General features: G+C 36.5%; 1 protein-coding gene across 2 annotated transcripts in view; it reads left to right on the top strand.

Moving 5' to 3' along the window:
• exoc6b (exocyst complex component 6B) overlaps positions 1-27,474 on the top strand; it is a 168,653-nt gene that overhangs the window by 75,742 nt on the left and 65,437 nt on the right. For both annotated transcript variants that reach the window (XM_056461351.1, XM_056461352.1), the window contains exons 8-15: positions 2,640-2,708; positions 14,269-14,352; positions 15,982-16,028; positions 16,557-16,677; positions 17,030-17,101; positions 20,209-20,306; positions 21,162-21,267; positions 23,020-23,129. In XM_056461351.1, coding sequence (XP_056317326.1) covers positions 2,640-2,708; positions 14,269-14,352; positions 15,982-16,028; positions 16,557-16,677; positions 17,030-17,101; positions 20,209-20,306; positions 21,162-21,267; positions 23,020-23,129 — 707 coding nt within the window. The remainder of the gene's footprint in view (positions 1-2,639; positions 2,709-14,268; positions 14,353-15,981; positions 16,029-16,556; positions 16,678-17,029; positions 17,102-20,208; positions 20,307-21,161; positions 21,268-23,019; positions 23,130-27,474) is intronic.

A 27,474-nucleotide genomic window follows, 5' to 3' on the forward strand; every position in this document is an offset into this window, starting at 1 on the left:
ATTTGAAGTTTACCAGGTTCTTTAGTCTCAGCTCTTCATAGTCTGGTTGTAATAAGGAATGTAACAATTTTGTTCAGATTCCTTCTTCATTTTGTTGCTGTTAATTTTGAGACGGATGGTTTTTTTTTTCTTAAAAGAGAGATGGCAGGAAAATGAAATTGTGGTGTTTGTTCATATCCATGCCATTTGAGATATATGTGATTTTTTTTTCTTCAGTGCTGTACTGTAAAGAAAACTTTATCTGAAATTCTGGTCATTATTAATTCATAGAACGCAAGTCAATGGCCACCAGCTCTTTGAAAGTAATTAAAACATATACAGGCAAAGTAAATCCAAACCTCTGGCACCTGATGATACATTAAGAAATTCAAGAATAATTTCAAGTAATTAAATTATCCTGTTTGTTATATGCCATAAAATAAGTTTTTATTTTAATTCTCAATGTTCTGGTACCCATTTGCTTGTGTTTTGTGAATAACAGTTTCAGCAAAAAATCATTTGCTTATTTTGTACTGAAGGACAAGGTCATCTGTATTTTCGGTAGTCTAGTAATTCATTAATTAATTTATTCATTCTTTCATTCATTTTCCTTCTTCTTAATCTCTGATTTATCAGAAGTCGCCACAACGGAATGAACCACCAATTATTCCAGCATATGTTTTACACAGCGGATGCCCTTCCAGCCACAACCCAGTACTGTGAAACATCCATACACTCTCATTCCCACTCATACACTACGGCCAATTTAGTTGATTCAGTTCACCTATAGCGCATGTCTTTGGATTGTGGAGGAAACCAGAGCATCCAGAGGAAACCTATGTGAACAGAGGAAGAACATGCAAACTCCACACAGAAATGCCAACTGGTCCAGAGGCGACCTAAACCAGCGACCTTCTTGCTGTGAGGTGACGGTGCTAACCACTGAGCCACCATGCTACCCTCTAGTAATTCAAAAGCAAATACATTTTTTGGAGTAAACTATGAGTAAAGATGACACACGGATGGTTCTTGATTCATTTTAAGTTGAACTGAATCAATCAGTATGTGACTCGGGTTAATTCAGTCACAGTGGACTGATTCAAAAGTCTTTTAAAACAATAAATAACAGGCTTATGACTAGAAAACTCTCATTCACAGAATATTTTAATGCTGTACTTGATGCACGTTAGTGAAAAATCAAAAATTGTGAAAAACATCAAGTTCCAGAACTTTCTTATTAAAAAAAATAAAAGCATCACTAAATATTGACTCTCCAATCCTAGTCTGTATTTCTGTCCCTCTCCATCAGTCCCTTTCTCCTGCTTCACTCTGATATCCCAGCAGGCTTGCTGTTGGACTGCTGCCCAGTCCAGGATCCCCTCCCTTTCTTAATGGAGCGTCTCAGCTCTGCAGTCGTTTAGTGTCATTAGGACTGCCCTGCTCCTCTGAGGCGGCAATGTGAGACGTGTGGAGCATGCAAGACGTGCTCCCCAGCTGTAGCGGCCACCGGCAAGCACAGAAAGACTGTCTCGCTTCGCTCCTGAGAGAGAAATTAAAGTGACTCAGTCAAGACGGTCACAGTCGGTGTTCAATGTTTAGTTCACGTTGAGTTTATTTTGACGTGCCCAGATAAGCGTTGTTTGTGTTTTGTGACTTCTTCGCTTGTTTTGACATGTGTTTTCACTTGCTTAAACTGGAGGAACACGAGATTGACACTACTTGTGTTTGTAACCAAAGCACTGCTGATGGACACTTTGTTTTGTGTTTGTGTTAAGAAGACACTTTAGCACCAAAGCAGTTAACACAGAGTTACTTGCTGAATAAACAATCATGTAATTGTTGACTAATGTTACCACCTCTTACCCAATTTTGTGATGGGGTAACACTCTGTTACTGTAGGTCAACTCTCACAGTAGTTTCACAATAAGTGAAAATCTTACCTTTAACTGACCCTGGTAAATTTAATGCCTTTTGCCCTCTTGTTTGACCTTTCCCCCTTCCCTTCCCTCCGTGCTTCAATCAGCGTGTGCGTCATCATGTTTTCCTCCTCTGGCTCCTGTTCGAAAGGGACTGCTTGTGCCAGCCTTTAATCTGCCTGAATCTCGGTGCTCAGGGGCTTCCTGAGAAATGTTTGTATCCAAAGATGCCCGCTTTATGACCCCTTGCCACCTGAGCGATGTCCCCTTGCGCCCCTTTGTCCTGTCTGTAAACTGTTTCTAGGGGAGTACGCTGGTGTGAACACGCCATCCGCGAACCGGACAGACATTTCCAGCCCTGTCCCAGTGGCACATCAATACTGAATTGTTTTTCCACATTCTCTCTGGGCTATTGTTGGTGGTGCCACGACATAATTGAGTTTGGATGTCCCTGGTTGCCGTTTTGCGGGCACCAGATCAAAGCTGGCATTGTTTAGCTGGCCATTTGTTTTACTTTTTGGGAAAAAAAGTTATTTCTTGACCACTAAGGTCAAGGGTGGTTCAAGTCAAAGGGGATATAAGGACACATTCAGTCAAACCGACATTCATTGTGAAATTAATTGTCAAATACTGTAAATAAATGTGAATAAATACAAATAATGTTGAATGTTCATAGTGATTATCTTTATAGTGCTGCTAATATGTACAGATGACGTATTTCTCACTGGCTTGTCTGTATTGCAGGTTCCTGGTGCGCATGACTTGGTGGACTTCTCTCCTGTGTATCGCTGTTTACACATCTACACTGTATTGGTGAGTATGTCTTATTTGTGATCTGTTAAGTTTGACTTTTACATCAGAATAAAATCTTGATGTTGGCCCTCACGCTTGCACAAATAACCTGCACTTTATTCCCCAAGGGCTCTTGTTGCATTGTGTGGTTCACAAGGAGTGAATATATTTGTGTGTGAGATTTTTATTCATCGTTTTGTATGTTAATTTGTTTTACACCACCATTCAAAAGTTTGTTGTCAGTTTATTTTGAGGAAAATTTGTGCTTTGTTCAGCAGGTATTCATTAAATTGTGACAGATTTTAAATTTAGATTTAGAATGCATTTTGAAGTATCTGTCATTTTTCTGTAATATTTCTATATGTGATATAAATTGCAAACATTTTTTAAAGTTGTAATTACATTTCACTTCATGACTAATTTAGTTTAGATTAAATAAATGCAGCCTGGTGAATGTAAGAGATTTGTTTTGATCCTAAATGTTTGAATAGTAACAGAACTGTGTATAATTTTGATTGGATGTACGGCTGCATAATTAAATATGTAAAATGTAAATTGCAATGGCCAAAACATAGCTCAAATGGAAGCTCAAAGGGAATCACTTAACACATTTGCGTTTCTTGGTAAAGGTCTTTGCACACTGAAGTCCGAAATATAAATGTTCTAATTTTCGTATGCATTTTTTTTCGTATTAATTTGCGGAAAAACTTGTCACGTAAACAAACCTTGCACACTGAGTTTGATGCATATTAATTAATCCATTACGAAAAAGCAGTAATGCTTTGTTCTTTTTTCTTCTCCAAATTAGAAAAAGAAAGAGGAATAGATGACATAATGTGTTCATCCAATACTGCATAGAGGGGAAGGAGAGTTCAGCTCATTATCAAAGAGCTGTGCTGGATTATCCCCAAATGCAAAGTTTATTTCAGGAAATCAGTGGAATTTTGATACATTGTTTGTGATACTTCACACATTCACGCATGTAAACAAACCACAGACTGGCAGTACTCATAAACATTAAAATATATGTCGGCGCATTGACATGTCGGAGCAACGGACCGAAAGCGGACCATGCTTTCTATTATAATGTCTATGGGCAGTACGTCAAATGTATGGACACATACACCAGGCAGCAGCAGAGGAGAGGTGCCACATTTTATCTTTATTTTATGCACTGTGTTTGTCATAAATTTATTTACCTTTTCACATTTACGGTGGCTCTGAACTGTCAAAACACCCCTCAAAGCACTTTTTCCGATGCGAAAAGTAGAAAAAATCTAACCCGGTTAGAATTTTTTTTATGATAGACGAAAGTTTTAGAGGCAGTGTGTTATCATGACTAACACAACATGAGGTCGAATTTCATTTTCAACGTGCGAAAATTAAGGAGGAAAATTAGGATTCAGTGTGCAATAACCTTAGTTGCACTTTTCGTATGCATTTTTTTTTCGTATTCATATGTGAAAAATTTGTCACGTAAACAAACCTTGCACACGGAGTTCAATGCATATTAATTAATCCATTACGAAAAAACGCTAAACGTTTCTGAGTCAGTTCAAGCAGTGATGATTGTACTCCTTTGTTCTCCAAAGTATAAAAAGGAATATTCTACATATTGTGTTCATCCAAAGAGAAAGTTCCGCACATTATTAAAGAGCTGCACTGGATTAACCCGAAATTTAACATTTATTTCAGGAAATCAGTGGAATTTGTTAGATTGCTTGTGATGCTTCACACATTCACATACTTAAACAAATCCTGAACAGAGACTGGCAGTACCTATAGACATTATAACATATGGAGGCGGCTGCGTTGACGTGTTGAAGCAACGGAATGAAAGCGGACCATGCTTTCTATTATAATGTCTATGGGCAGTATGTCAAATATATGACACGAACACACTCACCAGGCAGCAGCAGGGCATAGATGTGCCAGCCACTAAATCCAGTCACGAATTCTCAACTGTTCTCAACACATTCTGTTTTTATTTTATGCACTGTATTTGTCATAAAGTTATCTGTAGCTCAATTGACGGCATTCTGTAGCTAGCTTTTCGCTTGTACGGTGGCTCTAAACTGTCAAAACATCTCTTGAAGTTCTTTTTTTGGGTGCAAAAAGCTGAAAAAATCGAACCCGGTTTAAATTTTTTTTTATGACAGACGAAAGTTTCGGAGGCAGTGTGTCAATACGATTGACACAACATGAGGTCGAATTTATTTTTTAACGTGCGAAAATTACAGACGAAAATTTCTGGTCATTTAGACTCTCAGCATCTCACATCAGTTGTTTGTCAATAAGTTTGCTGATATTTGCCAATGGAAACTGCTTTGTAGTTTACCAGCAAGTTCTTCACCCAAAAGTACCCTGGAATATTTTGTGCATAAACAAATATTGAATTTGATGCAGCCATAATAATAAAAAACTGTCTTTAATGCATCAGTGTTAATTTACTAGCTATTAACTTTCTAAACAGGCATCTGTAGAGTCAGAAGTCTTTAACTTATTTGCTTTTGTACCAGCTTGTTTCAAAATAAAAGCGTGAACTTGGTGTAGGTCTACGTGCTTGGGTGGGTACGTCTGTTTGTGTTTTTTTTTACACAAGTACGCACGTGTTTGTTTTTGGAGTGTACATGCTGACAGCTCCTCGTGAAGACTCTCGAATTGTTCGAGTTTCTGGAATGTCACTTTTACGACCCCCTGGCCTGTAAATTTAATGTGCGAGCAGACGAACTGTCATTACTACAATAGTCTTTGTAATGGAAGCTGGTGAGAATGGCATGCTGGGGGATCAGGGCAAAGAGGAAGCCTTTAGATTTCTCATATCGCCCTTTTTCTGACCAGTCCAAAGCTTGGTCCAGGAGCTGTCTGAGAACTCCAAAGAAAGGAAGGAAAAGTATTGGATGAGAGACTTGTTTGAAAGTCAGTCACAGAAGGGACGGCACACATAGTGTTTTGAGCCTATAGGAAAGAAAGCAAACAAAACCCCGATAAGCGAGTCGATGTGTTTCTTTTTAAAGAGGAATGTTCATGTTTTTGTGTTTCCTTTCCCAGGTGACCCTCGAGTCACCTCAGACCCTGGGAAATCACACTGCTCACTTATACAAAAACAATCAGAATTGCACTCTATGTGTCCCAGAAGGACTTTTTTGTTTAAATGGTAAGCACAGACTGATGAACGCCTGTTTGAATGTGCATATGGCAGATACTTCCCATTCACTGTACATTCACAGTCCTGAATGCCCCCACAGGAAGGAAGTTGTTGAGGCTCTTGTATGTTTATATGGCGATCGACCGGAGTGTGACATCACTTCAGATAATTTAAACAAACTTCATGTAAACACTGCAGTGTGCTACTGTAAGAGAGAGAGAGAGAGAGAGAGAGAGAGAGAGAGAGAGAGAGAGAACGAGAGCGAGAGAGAGACTTATGGAAGTCAAACATAGAAACTCTTCATGACCTTGCTCTTGTTGATGCAAAATGGCTCTTTTTTTTATCTGTTCTGACTCCCGAGCTGGCTGAGCTCCAGATGGCCCGAGCTGGGAATCAGCAGGAGACGCTGAGGGGGTTCACCTGTGTTTCCTTCATACCAGGGGGTCGTGACCCGACCACGGTGTCCCTTGGCTTGTGTTTGTGAGACTGTACGGCTGTGGGGCTTGAGACTAAAGGTGCGGAGCTGTGGTAGAGGCACAGGAAGTTGATCTCTGGATGGAAAGTCAAGCTGAGGAATAGAAAGAATAAGGATGAAGGAGGAGAGCAGGACCAGAAAGAGGTCATAGTGCCAGTTAGAGGGTACAGTCTGTTCTTTGGTCATGGTTGGCTGAAAAACATAAGTGGAAGACAATGTGTTTTGAGTTTTTCTTCACACTTCCATCAACAATTGACTTTTGGTAATAATTCTGCGGATAATAAAGTTCAAACGGACAGAGGAAATGCTTCCTCTAGAGATCAGTAGTGCTGAAAGCAGAGAAAAAAGGAAGCGTGATTCTTGGTTTAGTTGTTGAAATTGTGAATACTTTGCATCAAGGTCATTTACCAGAGTCACTTATTGTTTTTTGGTTTGGCAGAACAAAGCCTAATTGAAATTACTTGTTCTTCCGAACTAGTCTGACCTCAAAGTAGATCTTAAGACATTTAAGACTTAAAGGTTTTAATTAGATTAGATTAGAATGTGTCAGAGATCAGAGGCTGATGGAGATTTTATATAAATACATGTATGTACACCTTACTAGTACCGGGTATGGAACCCCTTTTGCTTTCAGAACTGCCTTAATCCTTCGTGGCATAGATTCAATAAGTTCCACCACATCCCAAAGGTGCCTTATTGGGTTGAGATCTGGTGAATGTGGAGGCCATTTGAGTACAGTGAACTCATTGTCATGTTCAAGAAACCAGTCTGAGATGATTCACGCTTTATGACATGGCACGTTATACTGCTGGAAGTAGCCATCAGAAGATGGGTACACTGTGGTCATAACGGGATAGACGTATTCAGCAACAATACTCAGGTAGGCTGTGGCATTGACACAATGCTCAATTGGTACTAATGGGTCCAAAGTGTGCCAAGAAAATATCCCCCATACCATTACATGACTAGCAGCAGCCTGAACGATTGATACAAGGCAAATGAATCCACGCTTTCATGTTGTTGATGCCAAATTTTGACACTCATCCGAATGTGGCAGCAGAAATCGAGACTCATCAGACCAGGCAACGCTTTTCCAATCTTTTATTGTCCAATTTGGTGAGCCTGGGTGAATTTCAGCCTCAGTTTCCTGTTCTTAGCTGACAGAAGTGGCACTTTGTGTGGTCTTCTGCTGATGTAGCCCATCCGCCTCAAGTTTCGACATGTTGTACTTTCTGAAATGCTCTTCTGCATACCTCAGTTGTAACGAGTGGTTATTTGAGTTACTGTTGCCTTTCTATCATCTTGAACCAGTCTGGTCATTCTCCTCTGACCTCTGTAGATCAGCAGTTTCCGAAATACTCAGACCAGCCCGTCTGGCATCAACAACTATGCCACGTTCAAAGTCACTTAAATCCCCTTTCTTCCCCATTCTAATGCTCAGTTTGAACCGCAGCAGGTCGTCTTGACCATGGCTACATGAATAAATATATTGTTTATGTATTAGGAGTCTAACAATACATTGAAATAGAAAAAGGGTGTATGGAATTGCATAATGCTGATGTAAACTATGTGATTTGCAATATTGATCTTGTTTTATCAAAGAGTCAGCTCACTGTATAAGGGTATATTTCACCCAAAAATGTCAATTCCATCTTTATGTACTACATTGCATAAAGACATTTCATGAAAGCAAAATTACATTTGAAATTATGCACTTAGGTTTGTTTAATACTGAGGTATACAGACTGTGCACATGTCTGCGAAAGAAGCATGATGTGTGATCACAAACCCTGTTCCTGGAAATCTACCTTGCTGCAGGTTTGTTGTTAGATCAGAAATGGTTGCGGCCAGAAGTTAACGAGAATTGTTTGTATTATTTATTAAATTTCCCATTTATTGTATTTTAATATCTACCCCCACCCCAACCCTAAACCCAACCCTCACTGTACTGTTCAAATATTAATTATTATTATACAGTGTCATAAAAAAGGCTGCTATATTGATGTGCATATCATACTTCCGGCCGGCCGCATATCCGATCTAGACTTTACCTTCCTGCAGAGTTCAGCTCCAACCCTGATCAAACACACCTGAACCAATTAATAAGGACCTGAACAACACTATATTTACAGATAATTACAGGCAGGTGTGTTTAATATGGGTTGGAGCTGAACTCTGCAGGAAGGTAGATCTCCAGGAACAGGGTTGTTCTCCCCTGTTGTACATGCTTGAAACCGTTTGCCTAGGCTATAAATAGCAATCAATAATGTTGTGAAAGTTCAGTTTGTTGCACAGAGCAATCGTTTGACTTTATAAAACCATGGTGCAATATCTGGAGCCGCAGGTAGTAATTATGATTTGAAATCATACATTTGTTAAATCTCAAGGTGACTGTATCACTAGACTTGAGCATCTGACTGGAGCGGCACTCTCTAAAGTAAGAAATTGTACATCATTTAAATCGCCATATCACATTTATAAGCAGTTATTATGGTTTATTGTATTATGTCATCACTTTTCTGTGCATCGAGGACCAGAAAATGGTTCAAAATCCTCCACCCAAACTCTGTACAAATGTAGTATTTAGCCAACAGTATACCTACATATTATAATATTATTAATGTTTTACCATATTTTGAGAAATACCAGTAACAATACTAATATTAAACACTTTTTAGGAGACAATATCAAGATAAAATCATATCATTAGTTCAGTATTGAGATGTTGATCAAATCACGACTTGAGCATATCATTACACCCCTTTTATTAAGGCACCCCTTCTACTGATATAATATTAAAAGTTGAAAATACAAACTAAACGTTTAAAATCATTAAAATGATTTCAGCTTAAACAATTACAGCTAATTTCTATATTCCTTTTTCATATTTCATATTTTAAACTTTACATTTCTCTTGGCATAAAAATACAGAGACAAATGGACATCTCAATTTCTTCGAAGTGGCACATGTGTCCATTTTAGCGTCTGAACATTACAGTTCTACTTTAGTCTAGTTTAGTAGCTTTTGCTTGACTTTATTTTCCTGGTACTCTGGTGAACCCCTCTTCCAGCTCAAACTCCTCCTCTTAGCTCCTGATGGGACATAAAGTCTAAACAATGTCTCAGTTCTCTCTGACAGTTCTGGTTTGTGTTCTTATCGGGGTAAAAATGGATTAGTTGTGAAAGACCATCTGCAAATCTGGAGGAGAACTACATAACAGGCCTTCATCGTACTGCTCTGACCCAGAGAACCACACCCAAAATCTAGCCATCAATCACCACTCCATCCATCAGCGTCCATGTCAGTGAAGCTCAAGAAATCAGGCATTAGAGGATAGTTGAGCATGGATCTTTCTGCAGTCGTTTTTGTTGGCAGCGTTCTCGGGTTGATTTTGACTGTTTAGGTTAAGGAACATCTATAGAAGATGAAGCGTTTGGACATGATTGACTGAGTTTAGACTGCAGTTGGTTGACCTCAATCTTACTAACCACACTAGAGCTCGTACAGCCAGCACAGGATGGACACACTCAGTTAAATTCCCTTCCCACAGAACAGAGCATCCTTCTCTAACATCCTTTTTTCCTTTTCCAAAGATTCTTTTTAAGAATTGTGAGGTAATACACATCCTGCTCCAATGATCGTATATTGTGCAGGAGTTTACCCCACTGCGGACCATTCAGTTTTGGGGAAGCTACTTTAAATTATGAGCAGCTTACAGTTTGACAGACTGCAGCTTCAAAGTACAGTGGTTATGAATCACCGAATCCATTTTCAATAAGTTGATGAATGAACCAACTGGCTAAAATTAATCAGACTTCCCAACAATCCCTCGTTTTTTGACTTTGGCTTGAGGAAGTTGCTTACTTACATTTTCTTTTGGTGTTTCTGACTGAATCGTTTCACCTTCTGTCTTTCATTGTACTCTGAAGGCCTCTGTGGTCAAAGGCGAGTATCTGTTTGATCCCTGCTGTTATTAAAGGTTGTTCTAAAGTCATTCGATATTTGTATAATGCTTTTCCATTTTTATGCCCGTTTTATTCTTCTTCATTTCTTGTTTCTCAAACTTTTTTCTTCTCCACACATCATTATGTCTGGGTGGTCTTGGGGTGATGTAGCCTATGGTGAGCTCGGTAACCGAATGAATGCTGGTTTAAACTCTTGAGGGATTAAGTATCGCTCTTGTGCCCTTAGTCTAGAGTCTGGCAAAATAAGTATGCTGAAATTTGCTGTAGACCAGAGCTCAATGACAACACTTGTAGGAGCTTTCTTCATAGACATTTTAGTTATAATATGTTTACGGACTTAAAGGGAGATCCAAAAAAACTTGCTGACTGCATTGTAACGCATTATTTTGTCCAAAATTCACTCGTTAGCCTTACAAAAGTTTTAGTTCAGGTGAACTGGAAGTTGCTGAGACTTTTATTTCAGTATGTTGATGTACTTTCAGCTGAAATTGAATATTTAGTGAGGTGCAGGGCTTTGTGCATCATTCCCTCATTGCAAACTAATGGTTACAGGAGGGTATTAAAGGTGTAGTATGTAAGTTTGACTCCCAGTGGTTGAACTAGGTATTGTACTCCTGGTTCAAAACACACACAAGCGCAGGTTGCCAGATTGACGATACCAACAGTAGTGTGCCTGACTGTCAAATCCACTTTTATTGTCACATCATCAGCAGCACATGTGTATGAGTAAAAAGCTTGTCGAGCTTCAAGGCTGATTTAAGTCGGGTTCTAAACAAAAACAACGGCACACAATAGAAGAAATAATCTCCATATTAAAATGAGTTTTTGTTCTAACCAACACCTGAACAATATATTTTAGAAATGGCTAGTTCTTGCAGCTGAACAACAGGATAAACTGAAAATGATCAGGAACACCTCATGTGCTTTATTCAATGTTAAATGTTAGTAATGTGAGTTTGAATGCCATTTTACTAAACATTTATTGCCATACTACTGAAAGCAGCTGCAGATAGTTCACCTCAGACCTTGAAAATAAAATAAACCATTTGAAATTGGACTTTAGAACTGTGACTCAGTGCAAGCCAACACATATCAGTGATTCAGAATCTACATTTAATAATGTTAAAGATATTTAATATGTATAGGTTAGATTATAAACCTTACTATTTCATTGGAGTGCAGTATGTGCACTATTCTGTGCTTCTGAATGGCTGTATTTAAATTTCTGTCATGTTTCGATGGTGACAACAGCCCAATTGCTTATAACAGTAAATCTCATCACGTGGTTGTTGGGATACAGGGTTACAATGTAACCTGCTTACCTAATGTTTATGTTCGTAATATTTATATTATTTGCTTATTAATAATCTCCTCATGTGGAACTCTGAATCTGCTTCTCATTTCAAAGTCTGCTTCTATCCACCGTAGGTTGCATTTCGGTCGCGGACACATATTTTGAGAGTCCTGAATGAATTAAATACGCGTTTTTCCACCAAGGCAACCTGGGATGCTGAAATATAATTAGCTAAGCTGGCATTGGGTGGGTTAAAGGTACCAAAACAAAGACAGACATTCAGACGATCACTTAACGCACATTTTCAAAGATTTCATATATTTTTCAGATAAACAAGAATGCTCACTTAGCATGTTTCTTAAATATCTGCAAATATATTATGGTATTTCATGGTTTTGAAAAGTTAAAAAATGTACATACAGCACCTTTAAAATGCAGTTGCTATGAAAGCCCTCAAGTTGACCTCAATAGATGGACCGCACTCCAAATGCAGAAGCAAATAGAGTTTTATTGAACATTATGAAAACAAACATTTTTTTCAGTGCATTAACTTGCATGGATTAATGATTTACCTTATGAATAACAATGTAAGCTAGCAAAATAAACATTGTAAATTTTGATTTCATGCAAACTTTAATATTGCTAATGTCCTACAGTATATTGTGATTATTGGATTTTTTGCATAGATATTTCGCAACTCTTTACTGTAGTTTGTCATTAGTGGCCTGTCATTAAATGCCGTGTATAAAGACATCATACACATACAGGTAAAAGTAGCAAATGCCACATTAATTAATACATTAATGATAACATAGTAATTTAGTAAAAATTATAATATATCTAACAAATTTAAATGCACCATTTTTTTACTGCAGCATTTAATTTAGATAAAATGTAAACCTTTTAATTACAGTGCAGTTTTCTTTTATATGTGATTGCTTAAAATTTTCTTAGCATGTCATGCAGACCACCAGAAGAAAACACTCACTAGATACTCAACAGATCTTTTATGTCACTTTTGTTGGTTCTGTGTGGTCGAGTTTTGTCCTGTTATATTATCTTCGTGAAAGAGATGCAGTCACTCATCTGGCTAGATAAATTCAGGGCCACTTGACCAGAAGTAGCGATGCATTTAACTGTAGTGCTGCTGTTTTCTCTCATATCTCTCTGTTCATTGCTGTGCTGTTTCTGATCTGACTGGGACATGTGTGCTTGTGTTAGTGTTATGCCCTTATAGACTTTGATAGCAGTCAGTGTGAGGTGGACAGGAACTGCACTCTGGGACTCTGAGACAAGCCTTTGAATGGTGAATGAGGGTCTTTGTTTTTAGGCCACAAGCCTCTTTTGAGCATCATACTATAAGATTAGAAAAGAGTACCCGATATGCTCTTTCTTTCAAGTTTACCTCATATAAGTCTGTTTTTCTTCATCCCCTCCCCTCTTTTATTCCCTATAAAGGGTTAGTTCACCTAAGAATTAAATTCTGTTATTAATTACTACATTTCTGTTATTAACTAACAAAGGTCTCAGGGGGATTGCATTGAAATAAAGGTAGTTTCAATCCCATGAGACCTTTGTTTATCTTTGGAACACAGATTTCATCTGAAAGCTCCCACACCCCCATAGATGGCAACAGTCTTGAGACATTCAAAGTCCAGAAAAGGTATCAAAAACAATATCAAAACATGTGAGAGTGGTTTCTTTGAATGTGTCAGGACTGTTGCGGTCTATGGGGTGTGCAGGCACTTTCACGTTTCATCTGCACGTTTCAATATCTTAATTTGTCTTCCAAAGATGAACAAAGGGTCTCAGGGTTATTTTCATTTATTAGTTAACAAACTCTTTACAATCCCCTTAAAATCAAAATTGTTGATGAGTAATATCAAAATGTTGTCTCAAGGCTATCAATAAGATGGTATGATGCAAAACAGTGACAACATTTGCAATAAGAAGATGCACACATTCAAAATGTACAGTTTCTCACTGTCAATGATCATTTTTTCAACATCATCTCATACTCATCCAATATTCTGACCAACCAAATGATCTCTAGTATCAGGGTGGATGAAATTAATTACTTATTCAAATGTAACCAAACGTTCATACTAAGGGGTCTGTCTATAAATATTTTTATAAATAACAAACTAATAAACTGTAGCTGACTGCTGTTGATCTGAACTCCTCCATATTTATTAGTAGTAACAATGTGGGGAGGAACTGCAGTAGTCAGCATACAAACAACTAGAACACAATCTGTTACACACAATTAGTGGTGAATGACACATATAAGTGCATTATATAAGGGATGAACAATTCAGATAGGGTTAAGATAAAGTGTGGATTCATGTTTGTGTCATGCGAATTGGTGCAGTGCAGACATATCTGGTCTGCTCCGTCCCAAAGGCTGGCCATAAAATGTACAGGACCCATTTAAGTTGTAAACAGAATGCTGTATTTTAGAGAACAGGAATGGTCAGACAAACTCAGCAGAGCTTTGTTATAAACAAAATGCCATTGACCCTGCACTGTCTTCATGTTTTGTTAAGAATTGTTAAGGGCCATTAAGCAGTGTTTGAGTTTCAAATAGTGATACTGTAAGTGGTTGTTTCTATGGTTGTCACAGAGAGGTGGTCCGCTCACACAAACCCAAAGCCTTATTTCCACTCAAGTTCTTAGAATATGTATCTGCTTTACCCAGGGTGCCCGGGACACGTTTGAGAACTACTACAGGAAGCAGCGACGGAAACAGGCGCGGCTTGTGCTTCAACCTCACTCTAACATGGTACGCCTTCACACAGTCCGAGCGCATGTCCTCTGTAACACCCTCCACTCATATGCACTTCACTATCCCCAAATCACTAACATCACTTAATGTAAACTCCCTGGAGCTGTGAGGTAAGCATGTTTTTTTAAATGCTTATTTAAGACTGATACACACAAGAAACTAAAGGTACCACCAGTATTGAGGTGCTTATATATAGTTTTCACTGGCTAGAAAAATAACTGGGAAAGGATATGGAACCATCATTCTAGTAAAAATATAGCTCAGGAAAACACATTAGTTCTCCTAACAGCAGAGCTGAATTTCATTCCAGATGCTGTTTTTTATTTTTATTTTTATTTTTATTTTTGTTGCTTAATGTTTATGTCATTACAAAATACTTATAAGTTTTGGGGGTCAACTTTATTAAAACTTTTTAAAGAAATAGCTCTGCAAAGAGTTATTTTAGATAGTTCTGCAAAGATTCTGTAAATTGATAATATAAAAATGTCATGATTAAGATCTGTTGATGCTAATAATTATGCTAAATTACTAGTAAATTGCTATGCAGCATAATAATAATAATAATAATAATAATAATAATAATAATAATAAAATAATAAACAATTTAAATAATTAATAATTTAAAAAATATATATTTTTGACCATCAAAGGCGTAGTTTACCCAAACGATTTACTCACTCAAGTAGTTCCATAACTTTGAGTTTACTTTTTCTGTTGAATACAAAAGAAGATATTTTGAAGAATGTAAGAAACCTGTAACCATTGACTTTCATAGTAGTATAAAGAAATACTATGGAAATCAATGGTGACAGATTTCCAAAATCATTCAAAATATATTCTTTGTGTTGAACAGAGGAAAAATAATGTCAAACATGTTTGAGAAGATACTTTTTACAAGACCTGGATCCCTGTTTTAGACTATATCACAGGCTTACCCTGTTCACTGGATATCAGCTTTAATACACAGTAAATTACTGGAAAGAGGAAATATATATATATTTATTTATATATTTAAATATATTTATTTATTTTTATATATGTATTTATTTTTTCTCAGAGGATATGGTTGTTTTAATATCTAAATTTTATTTATTTTATTTTGAGGGGATATTGGGAAAAAAGACTAAGACAGTCTGTAATTTGTCCTTTGTTGTATTGTACACTACTTGTATAGTCTTGTTAAAAACAATACATGTTTGTGAAGCTTGAGTTAACATAATTTTCAGTTTGGTTGAAGTATCGCTTTAATGAAATTGCTTTGCGCTATCTTCGAATATTTTTAATGAAAAATAAACTTTTTTAAAACCTATTTAATTCAAAAACATCAAAAAGATCTTGCACTCCCCTCATTTTTGAGCAGTAGTGTATCCTGTCACATTTGCTGAATTGTACAGTTATGTTGTGTTTTTTTGCCAATATTATGATTCTTGATGTTATAAAGGTAACTTTAAGATTTTCTTTCAAATAAACAATAAAAATTTGCTAGGTTTAAAATAGAGTGTATTGTATGAATAATAAGAAAACAAAAATCAAAAACAACCTGTAACAGTAGACTGCTCATCTGACTAATGTTCATAAACTCTCACTCTCTCTCTCTCTCTCTCTCTCTCTCTACTGTGTGTCCAGCATGAAACGTTAGAGGGCTACAGACGCTACTTCAATCAGATTGTCGGGTAAGTGCAGTGCACATTCTGTTTTGAATGGCCAAAATGAACTGAAAATCAATTTTACATGCTTATAACATTCATTTTTAATATAGAAGAGAATTAAAATAGCCGAATCCCTTTTTTTGGCTCAGCGTTCAGACCCTCCCAGTAGCCAAAAGCTCCCCTTCCTCTGGCCCTTCCTGATTCTCCATCCCAGAGCTGCCGAAAAATACTCTGAGCTTCAGGATTTATGGTTCTGGGGATGCGGAGTGGCAGATTGGTGTTATTCCGAGTGTCTGAATGGGAATATTGGGAAGGCTGCTGTCTGGAATGAAGGCTTTTGCAAACATCCTAAATGGCACAAAATAAGCTCAAGGCACTTACACAGATTTTGGCAATATTCTTGGGTAGACTCAGTGATGTATCTGTGCAGGAAAGCCACATTGTGTGTATTTGGGATATTAGCATAGACATGTTTTCTTATGATGTTGCACTCACTGTATCTGCCATATGTCCTTTCTTATATTCATTGATTTGTTTCTGTGTGTCCTGTAGTTTTTTTGTTGTGGAAGACCACATCTTGCACACCACACAAGGCTTGGTAAACAGGGCTTACGTGGAAGAATTGTGGGAACTGGCTCTTTCCAAGACCATTGCAGCTTTGCGTACACATTCAGTATGTCTGCAGCACTACACATGTAACACACACTGGGCAAGGCACGCGATTAGACTTCAATTTAATGGATAACCTACTTATTTGTAGATATTTATTATTGTATTTGAGAATTGGGCAATTTTAAATATGCAGAAGAAGTAGTTTTTGCAAATACTTGATCATATTTGTAACCCTTGTTCCATAGGCCAAACTTGAAAATAGTATCTTAGCTATTTTGAATTCTTGCGTAATGCCACACTTCATGATAACGTACATTTTTAAAAGGAAATACAGGTGAAGTTTTAACATTTCAATAAAGTTATATATTTTGCATATCTGTTTGACATAATTATTCTCTTTTGTATCTCTCCAGTCTTATTGCACTGATCCAGACCTGGTTTTAGATCTGAAGAATCTCATAGTGCTGTTTGCAGACACATTGCAGGTAAGACTAGACTGGTAATAAGGGTGTACTCAGACTAGGCACGGTTGTCTTGAACCATACAATATGCGATTGTTCTTCCTTCCCCTCTCCCCCATGGCCCACACTCACATTGTATTTTTTGCCTTCTGAGCCTGAGCTCGCTTACGGTGTTTATAGGAGTGTATAAATCACAACCCAGAACACATGTGACCTGCAGATTAATACATTTTTAAAATTTGTAGGCTAATCCAACATTAATAACAATTGCAGAGAGATTGCCTCCCGCGTCATTCAAATCACGTGTATGAAAGCATTTTGGCATAAATGATAAATGATAATGATTTTAATATGTTTGTTAATTCTTCAAAGTGCTGCATTCAAATAAGCGTTTGAATTCAGTTACCATTTTTTTAGTTAGTTAAAAACAATTAAATAACATTGAAATACTGGGATGACTGTTTGTAGTTCAGATATAAACACTGATGTTTAAAGGTTAAAATCACCATTTAATGGAACTTGATGCTGGTAAATGTTTTAGCAACTACATTGTTTAACCAATGGGTGGCGACAATCAACCATCAAAATTCTGTCACTGAATAGGTTTTCAAAAATGATATGTCTATAATGAAACATGAAGTTTTATGTGTGAATTATTGAATAATTATTCGTTCATTCATTCATTCATTCATTTTCTTTTCGACTTAGTCCCTTTATTAATCCGGGGTCACCACAGTGGAATGAACCAACTTAGCCAACTTATCCAGCACGTTTGTACGCTGCCCTTCGGATGCCCTTCCAGCCGCAACCCATCTCTAGAAAACATACATACACACTTATTCACACTCATACACTACGGACATTTTAGCCTTCCCAATTCACCTGTCTTTGGACTGCGGGGGAAACCGGAGCACTCGGAGGAAACCCACGCGAATGCAGGGAGAACAGGCAAACTCCACACAGAAACGCCAACTGACCCAGCCGAGGCTCGAACCAGCGACCTTCTTGCTGTGAGGCGACAGCACTACCTACTGCGCCACTGCGTCACCGCCTATTGAATCATTAATTGAAAATAAATATGTGATGTTGCACAAGATGTTAGATTTCTATATTTAGCGTTATCAGCAACAGTATTAAAGGTCATTGTTCGTATTGAATATTTTCCATTTTTTCAGCTGGTTCGTTCTTGATTTTTATTTATATTAAAATTACAGGTTCTAAGTTCTGTTTGCTTAAACCAGTGGTTTTTGCAGTAATATTTTTGTATAAATGTAAAGCAAATGACATTTGTCTCCTCCCTTTTTTGCTGATCTGAAAAATGGTCCGATGCAAAAACCATAGTGTGATCTAAACTGTGAGATTAGTGATCCGTTATCCCACTAGTCATTTATGACGCGACTGTTCAGTTTAACAGAAGAGAAACACTCTCGCTCAGTACAATGTAGATTGCTTTAGTTATATTGTATTATTTAAAGTCATTTGATATGCAGTGACACAGTCAAATCTTTTGCCGAACAGATCCACCACTTTTGATGCTCATAAATGTTCATAAAAGTCCTCATGCCGCAGGTATTAGGAGGTATGCTGAAGGTGCAGCTAGAGATTTGTATCTTTGACAAACTAGGACAGTTTTGCGTCTATTGAAAAGTAAGAATGATTAATAAACACATATGAAATAGTCCCTTAAAGTGACGTCGGGTCTTCAGTTTCGAGCTTAGGCACACTTTACACACTACAAGCATATCATGCCAAAGCCCAACCGAACTGCGGTCTGGCACACCTCGTCTAACTGGGCCATTCGGAGATTTGGAGCACTCATACTTGTCAAGCGAACCAGGAAATGGTGGTCAAATGATAGCCTAGTGCGAGTACACTCAAAGTCTTTAAAAAATCACATATACTACAGAAATATAGTAAATATTATATATTAAAATCAATATTGCAACAGACAAATCAAATAAATGCAATAAACATAAACTGTCTGTATTTTTATTTATTTATTGTAATATAGTCTACAGATTGTGATAGTCACTGCTACTGTATGTACTGTTTAGTTAGTTAATTTTATTTGTCCCAGTAGGGAAATTTTATTTGCAGCAATCACAGAGACATCTGACATTTCACATATAAAAACATGGTACCCCTACTCTAAATACATATCCAGTCTACTGACCATCAACTGCTACTGAGGGGGGAGGAATTTAAAAACGTAATTTCTTGAGGTATAAATGATAATTTTGTTATATTTCTCACACATCTTGGAACACAATATCGCATTTCCATACCAACAGATTACACTAAGTGTTGCAATACTTTCAATAAAAACACTATGAAACATGATCAATAACATGTTGTCAACATTGAAAGACAATCTTTAGGAAGTACGTTCTCTGTTGATGCTTACTTATGCAGTCAGTTCATACATGCCACTTAAGTTTGTCGTCCAACATCACACTGAAGCATTTGTAATTTGTTACTAAGTGAATTTTCTCCTTATTAATTAATGTGGGGTGAGTTTTGCTTTGTGCTCTCTCTCTAAAATCAATAACCGTCTCCTTAGTCTTAGGAATATTTAGGAGAAGGTTTGAATTTTCACATCAGTCTAAAAAAAGTCAAGAAGAAACCCATGTACATCCTCCTTTTCATTTAAAAGGCTCACCAAAGTGGTAGCATCGGCATACTTTACAATATAACTATTTTTAAATGATCTCACACAAAAATTTGTATATAGAATAAATAATAACGGAGATAAAACACAACCATGGGGAGCTCCAACTGAAGTACACATTTTATCTGAAATAAAATCTCCCATTTTAACCAGGTAGATTCTAGAGCTAAGAAAATTGGTCACCCAGGCAATCATTTTATTGTCTGATAAAAATTATTTTGCTAGTATAGCAGCCAATGTGCTAGGAGAAATACAATTAAAAGCCAATAAGAAAAATAATGTTTTAAGTTGTTGTTTGAAAAAAAAAAATTGATGTGGACATAAATGTATAAACCTAATTTTACCTGCTATTCAAGTGAGAGCTGAATTCATTTGGTTCTTGCTTTCATCTCTCTCTCTCTCTCTCTCTCTCTCTCTCTCTCTCTCTCTCTCTCTCTCTCTCTCTCTTTCTCTCTCTCTGCAGGGTTATGGTTTTCCTGTAAACCAGTTGTTTGACATGTTGTTGGAGATGAGGGATCAATATGGTGAGATCTTGCTGAAAAAATGGAACCAGTCCTTCAGGTGATTTCCTGCTCTCTTCTTTTTTTCTCTTCTTCTTTATGCCTGGATTTGTCATGCGAGTCAGAATAATGATGATTTGGGTATCACCTTATGACCCTTGAGAAATCCATACTGAAGGAATTAGGCTAATAGGGTTATGCCCAAACACAAGATGCGTTCAGCGTAAATCAGATTGTGTTTACTGTACGTCATTTGCTCTGCAATTCAATACTAGTTAACCATACATCCATTTTTTTAATGAGATATCCATTTTAATGCCCTATATCAAAGTACCATTTAAGGAAATTGCCTGAATCTAATACCTTCAGTGCTCTGAGATTAATATTCGGACAGCTGAAGGACAGCGAAATGCTGTCCGGCCAAACCATCTGAAATCTCTGATCAAATTACCCCCATATGACTAAATCATATTGCTTGAAGGACAAATATTTTCTTCGTTTCAGTTCTGGGATCCATTTAAAGAGTGTTGAATCCCAAAAAATGTCAATTCATTGGTAAGAAAAAAAGATGTTAAAGCTCCTTGGAGGGGAATAGTTGCGATTTGTTAGGTTGAATCTTGAGAGCGGATGACAGGGAAAGGTTATGGTAACCTTGCTGGAGTTGTTTTTCAAACCCCGTCAAAGACACTTGACTCACTTCATAAAAGAATGATGCTTTGGAGTCTTCCAACAGCTCAGAATATCATTACTATGTGAACAGGCATTTAAGGAGATCTGTTGTGTCTGTTAGCCATGACTGAGCTATATAATCCTATGAGGCCAGTGAATATTTTTTTATGCTGTTTAGTCTTTCTGTGGCCCTCAGGTTTATCATTTCATCTTTAATGTCTCTCCTCACACTTTTTGTGTTTATTAGGCAAATCTTGGATCAGGACAACTACAGTCCGATTCCCGTAGCGTCCCCTGAAGAGTACCAGCGAATAACTGGCCAGTTCCCCTTCCAGGATCAAGAGCTCGACAAGGTGAGCATTAGGCACATAAGAAAGCTTTTATCCCACAGATTTTCTCACAGATTCTCTCAGTTCCACACCCTCCAGTCTCCACAAAGACACAAGTATTCTCCTGCTGTCCAAGAAGTTGATTACTAACATGCGCATCCTCTGAAAGAGTTGGGCTGTGCCATACATTTAAATTCTCCCATTGACGTCAACAAGAGCTACTGCCCAGCACTGTTATAGTAATCAAAGGATGCTACCTTTCTTGTTGATGCCTGTACTCTCTTTTTCACACAGTTTTTAGTAAAGAAAAGTTCACTATGTATTGCATCAACAGCTTTTGCTTACAAATGTTCAGTAATTATTATTTTAATCACACATTTTTATGACATTAAAACACTTTCAATGGAGCTGCATGAAGCATACACTGTCTTCCATCTAAAAAAACAAGTCATATGCTGAAAGAATTATTCAGACAACTTTACAGTTCAAGTAAACCATCTTAATCACAAATTTTCTATTTTGTGCATATGCTTATCATGCTGATTCAGTCTCAAAACTATGTTTTATATGGGGAATATGTCTGAATATGTTTTACAAAAATGTTTCTTGACTCAGATAACGTCATGGATAATTTTACAAGGGTTTTTTAAACCAAAAGAGGCTCCATTGAGTCAAAAATGACTTTTTTTGTTGTATAGACACAAACAAAACACAATTTACAGGGATAGTTCAACTAAAAATAAGAATTCTGTCATTGACTCACTCTTGACTTGTTCCAAACCTTTTTTTGTTGTTTTGTCGAACACAAAAGAAGATATTTTGAAGATTGTTAGAAACCTGTTATCAGTAGTTATGTTTCCATCCAAAGATGCGAATTAACTTTATGCGCAAAACTGGAATATCGCATAAAAAACATGACATAAAGCACTTAAAGAGTTAAAAAGAACAAAATCGTCACTTCCTGATTAACTGGCACCAAATATCAAAAGTAAAAAGAGAATTGGCAGCGGTAGGAGAAGCTGAGTGAATCTTTTCTTTATTTAATAAATGGACAAATAAAAGACAAATGCTGACATGGCATTTATGAATGCGTTGTGGCGTTTGAAGGCATCAGACACAGAGCACAAATGCTCTAGAACAATCTGGAGGTAATTAATAATGCTATAACACTAATACTGGCATTTTAGAATGACCAAAACAACATTTCAGATGTTTTACAATGTGCTCAGCCTGCTGGTTTGTCCATTCACACACATTTTCATCATCACATAATCTCTTATAACAAAAATCACATGACTTTTTTAATGCGCATACTGGAATTTGTTCGGTAAAAGTGTTTCTATCGTAGTTTATGCAAATCTTTTCTTATCTAATAAAAAGTTTATCCTACTCTGTTATGCGCATACGTTTTTTATGCACATTTTCAAAACTTATGCACATCTTGGCATTTCCATCAACCATTTTATTATGCGCGTATTCAAAATGCGCATAAAAATAGGTAATTGGAAACATAGCTATTAAGGATTTACAATAGTAAAAACAAATTCTATTGAAGTCAGTGGTTACAGGTTCCAAACATTCTGTAGAGTTTTCAACAGCAGAAAAAACTCAAACTGGTTTGGAACAAGTGAAGGGCGAGTAAAAGATGACAGAATTTTCATTTACATGTAAGCTTTTCAGGGGTTTTCAACTTTCCAAAACACCTGCATTTTGTACTATAGTTTATTTATTTGTTTGTAATATATATGTGTATATATATGTTATTATTTTCAACAGATGCCTTTTCCAAAGAAGCTGCCATTTTCTGAATTTGTGCCTAAAGTATACTCGCAACTCAAAGAATTCATCTACGCCTGTCTGAAATACTCGGAGGACTTGCACCTTAGGTAAGAATGGGCAAATGCACTCTAAACTGTTTCACACCTGCTTCTATAATCCTCCCATCCAAAAGTTCTCATTAGCAAATCACGCTGCCTGGATGCCAGTTTACATTCCAATTTTCGAACTGCCTTTTTTTAACCTTTCATTCTTCGCTTATGAAATGAAAAAACCCGACCCCATTGTCTTTGTCTGTTCCCTTGAGCAAACCGGTGAACTTCAGAGGAAGTTCCATCAGCAGCAAACAGTTTCTGTGTGTTTTCCTAATTAATTGCATGCTTGGTGCTAGTGGGTGTTATTTCAAGGAATTTCTCCCAGTGTTGACTGATCTCTGGTCAGTTTATGAGTTCTTAGAATTACTGATGAGGTTGCCAGATGCGCCGGGCTGTTTAGTGTGGCCTACCCTGAATTCCCATTCTGCAGACTGTTGGACAGAATCAACGGCTCTGCGAAATGGCGCTTCGGTATGATCTCCCTTTATGATTTTTCTCAGAAGAAAGGTCCATTTCACAAGTGCAGAAAACAAACAGGCGCTTTTGGATTTATAAATGAAAGACCAGTTTAGCAACCTGTTATATAACGTCTGTGAGTAAATTGAATTAAGGCAAGTATCATGTTTCTTATTGCTCATACTTAGGATATCCTGCATATTAAGGCCCATTTAAGACAAAATCAAGCCAAAACTAAGTTCATTTTAGTAGTTCAATCCAGCTTGCGAAATCAAATTTTCCAGAAAATTTAGCTTAGTTTGAAAAACACCTGCATTGGTCCATGGTAGTAATGTAATGGGTGGTTGTGGCTCTGGGACTCCACCTTCACACCAGAACAGTACATATAGCTACTATCTTACTTACTGGTTATTTTAATTATATGCCTTTTTAAGTAGTTTAACTATATTTTATCTTGTATTTTATATACAGTTGAAGTCAGAATTTTTAGCCCTCCCCCTGCTAATAATTCTGACTTCAACTGTACTATTAGTACTATTATGCTTATTTTGTTGTATATTTCTGTACAGCACTTTGGCTCACTTCTGTGTTTTTAAAGTGCTCTATAAATAAAGTGAAATCCATAGTTATAAGCATAATGCACAGACGCATAATACCCAGTTGATCAAAGATTTTGTCTTATATTTAGACTACCATTTATCAAATACTAATATATACATTAATACAGCAGAGACATCTTCAGTTAACTAATTCAGTTTCATTTACCACATTAAAGCACATAAATCATCCTTAGATGACCAAAGTACTGTACATAAAACTAAAGAAAAGAAAATAAGGTGAAATGCATGAAAAATGAGAATTAAGAATTAAAAGCACAAGACAAAGGTGGTTTGGCATTGAATTCTGGAGCAGTGTTATGACCATATAGAGAAAATAATAACAACCACTAAAAATATCCAAATGGTATACCAAAAGTAAGGTATACAACTGAGGATGAATTAGCAACTAAACTTAAGGAAAACTTCAATTTGGAATACCTTTTAACTACTGTACATACCTGTAAAACCAATCAAATGTTCATAAAAACATAAGAGACCTGTGATCCACAAACTTAAAAGCCTGTGGTCATTAAAATATCATTAAGAACTTTTAAGAGAGCAGACTCTGTACCATGGAAGGCTTTGAAGCCAGACTGAAAAATGTTGTCAATTAAATGTTGGTTTAAAAAAAAAATTATATATTAAATAATCTATTAAAATTCATATATATATAGTTTTAATTGTGATAATGAGGTAAAAATGCAGTTATAATGCACTTCTTTAAACATGTACAAATAGACATCACCTACAGTTGAAGTCAGAATTAATAGCCCCCTTGAATTATTATCCCCCCCTGTTTATTTTTTTCCCCAATTTCTGTTTAACGGAGAGAAGATTTTTTTTCAAGACATTTCTAAACATAATAGTTTTAATAACTCATTTCTAATTACTGATTTCTTTTATCCTTGCCACGATGACGGTAAATAACATTTTACTAGATATTCTTCAAGACACTTCAATACAGCTTAAAGTGACATTTAAAGGCTTAACTAGGTTAATTAAATTAACTAGGCAGATTAGGGTAATAGGGTATATGCCGAGCTAGTGTTGTTCCCATACTGATAAACTTCCGGTGACCGGTTATTGTGAGTTTTTTTTTTTTTGCATTTTATACGATTCTTTTTACAGCATCGATGTTGTAATGTAATTAAAATACAATCAGTTAAAAAGACTTTGGCAATTATTCAGTTGCTCAAGCGTAAAACGAGACAAAAAGGCGTTTACTCGCACGCACCTGTCAGAATTGGCAGGCTAGTGCAGAACCTCCATTGAATATGCTGGGGTAAAATAAATGCTTATATTATAAACACATGGCTGGGAAAAATGTAATTTAATGCAGTGCTTCTTGTACAATCTGAGACCTACTTTATATCAGATATCACTCAGCCAGTGGAGATCGCTGATTTTTAAAGAAAACAGACCTTAAACGCGCCAATTTTGCAATTGCATACAGTTCACCGGAAGCGCTTAACCCAGGTTACTGGCAAATTAAAAGTCCTATTAGCATGCTTCGGCATATACCCTATTAAGCAAGTTATTGTATAATGATGGTTTGTTCTGTAGACTATCGAAAAAAATATAGCTTATAAAAGGAGCTAATAATTTTGACCCTAAATTGAAATTTAAAAACTGCTTTTATTCTAGCCAAAATAAAACAATAAGACTTTCTCCAGAAGAAAAATATTATCAGACACACTGTGAAAATTTCCTTGCTCTGTTAAACATCATTTGGGAAATATTAAAAAAAGAAAAAAAAATCAAAGGGGGGCTAGTAATTCTGACTCCAACTGTAAATGTTATAAGATTGTAGGTAACTATGTCTGTATATAATAAGTTATATTATTACTCTGTCATTCTGTTTCACTGTATAAGCTTCTGTCGTGAAAACAAACTCCTCGTACATGTGAACATACCTAAAATAAAGCTCTTTCCGATTCTGATTCTGATTTGATTGTAACTTTAACTCAACTATATTGTGATGCAATAATGTGCACCTTTTGTAATACTGCTTTGAAACAATAATTATTGTAAAAAGCGCTATACAAATAAACTTGAATTGAACTGAAAACTTGAATAATAAATATAACATCATGGGTGCTAATATAGTTTTCATTATAGTTTTTGTTCACCTCTGTTTACTACTGAACCTTCTAACTTTTGCATGAATATCTGTACCCATTCATCTCTCAGCCACCCCTTAACCCCACTCATGTCGTGTTGTGATGTGATATCTCACCCCTTTCTTTTAATCTCCTGAATGGAACAGCAGGTCGGGGGGTAAAGACTAAAGGTCACTGTCTGTTGATCTATCGCTGGGATTTCCGTCTGCCTTCTCCTGATTGAGCAATGTAAAAGGACGAATCATTCCAATTGTGACTTTTTGATGTTCCCTGTCTCTTTTTTTGAGCAACTCGTTCTGATTACCTTAAAAGCTGATGTCTTATTTAAGGAACTTAATCGTTACATGTATTTTTTCTGTATTTCTTGAGGTGTGTGTTGCAGTTTCGAGGTTTACTGAGGAAATGAGGGAACAGAGAATGTGTAGACACCGGCATCCTACCAAATTACACCTCTATTATCATCAACATTAGTGATTATGATGCTGTCTAGCCAGTCAAGCGTGCTTAACAATGTCTTTTACAGTGGTTGGATAAATTATGTCCACCATAACCAGTAAAAAAAAATACTTTGGCTTAATTTTAAGTTATGATTGCCTTGACCAGGACTATCTGTGCTGTCAGAGTATTGTTTTTGGATTGACTTTCTACAATCACTGCTAGGAATGACTTTAAATGAGCAATAATAACTTTTTCCTGTCTGACAGAGTCTGTGCGTGCTAAATTCTTCTCGACTGTCCAGATTCTGTAGCAAATAGTCGCTCTGGATGTTGAGGGTGATGTTTGGTTTATATCAGAGGTGTCAAAGAATTTGGCCCGCGCAGGAGTCCAATCCTGTCTGCAGGATGATTTATGGGAAAAAATATGCTAAAAACATTTGCATGTAATAAATAGATTTAGAATAAATAGAATAAATAGATATAGAAATAGAAATAGAATATGATTGTTGAGATATTTAAATATTTAGTGCCTTCAATGATAATTTGATTGTATTTGTTGACAAAAATGCTAACTTAAAGTCCAAAAGCATTAACTGTGTTATGAAGACTATCAAAATGTCTATATAATAGAAGGTATTGAAGCAAAAATATGTGTTTATGGTTCTTGTTTTTATAAGATATGATAAAGTTAGGTAATTTCACACACTTGATGCAGTTTTCTCGAATATCACGGCATGACTTTGATCAT

This window comes from Danio aesculapii, chromosome 7 (genome assembly GCF_903798145.1).
Source record: "Danio aesculapii chromosome 7, fDanAes4.1, whole genome shotgun sequence".
NCBI lineage: Eukaryota > Metazoa > Chordata > Actinopteri > Cypriniformes > Danionidae > Danio > Danio aesculapii.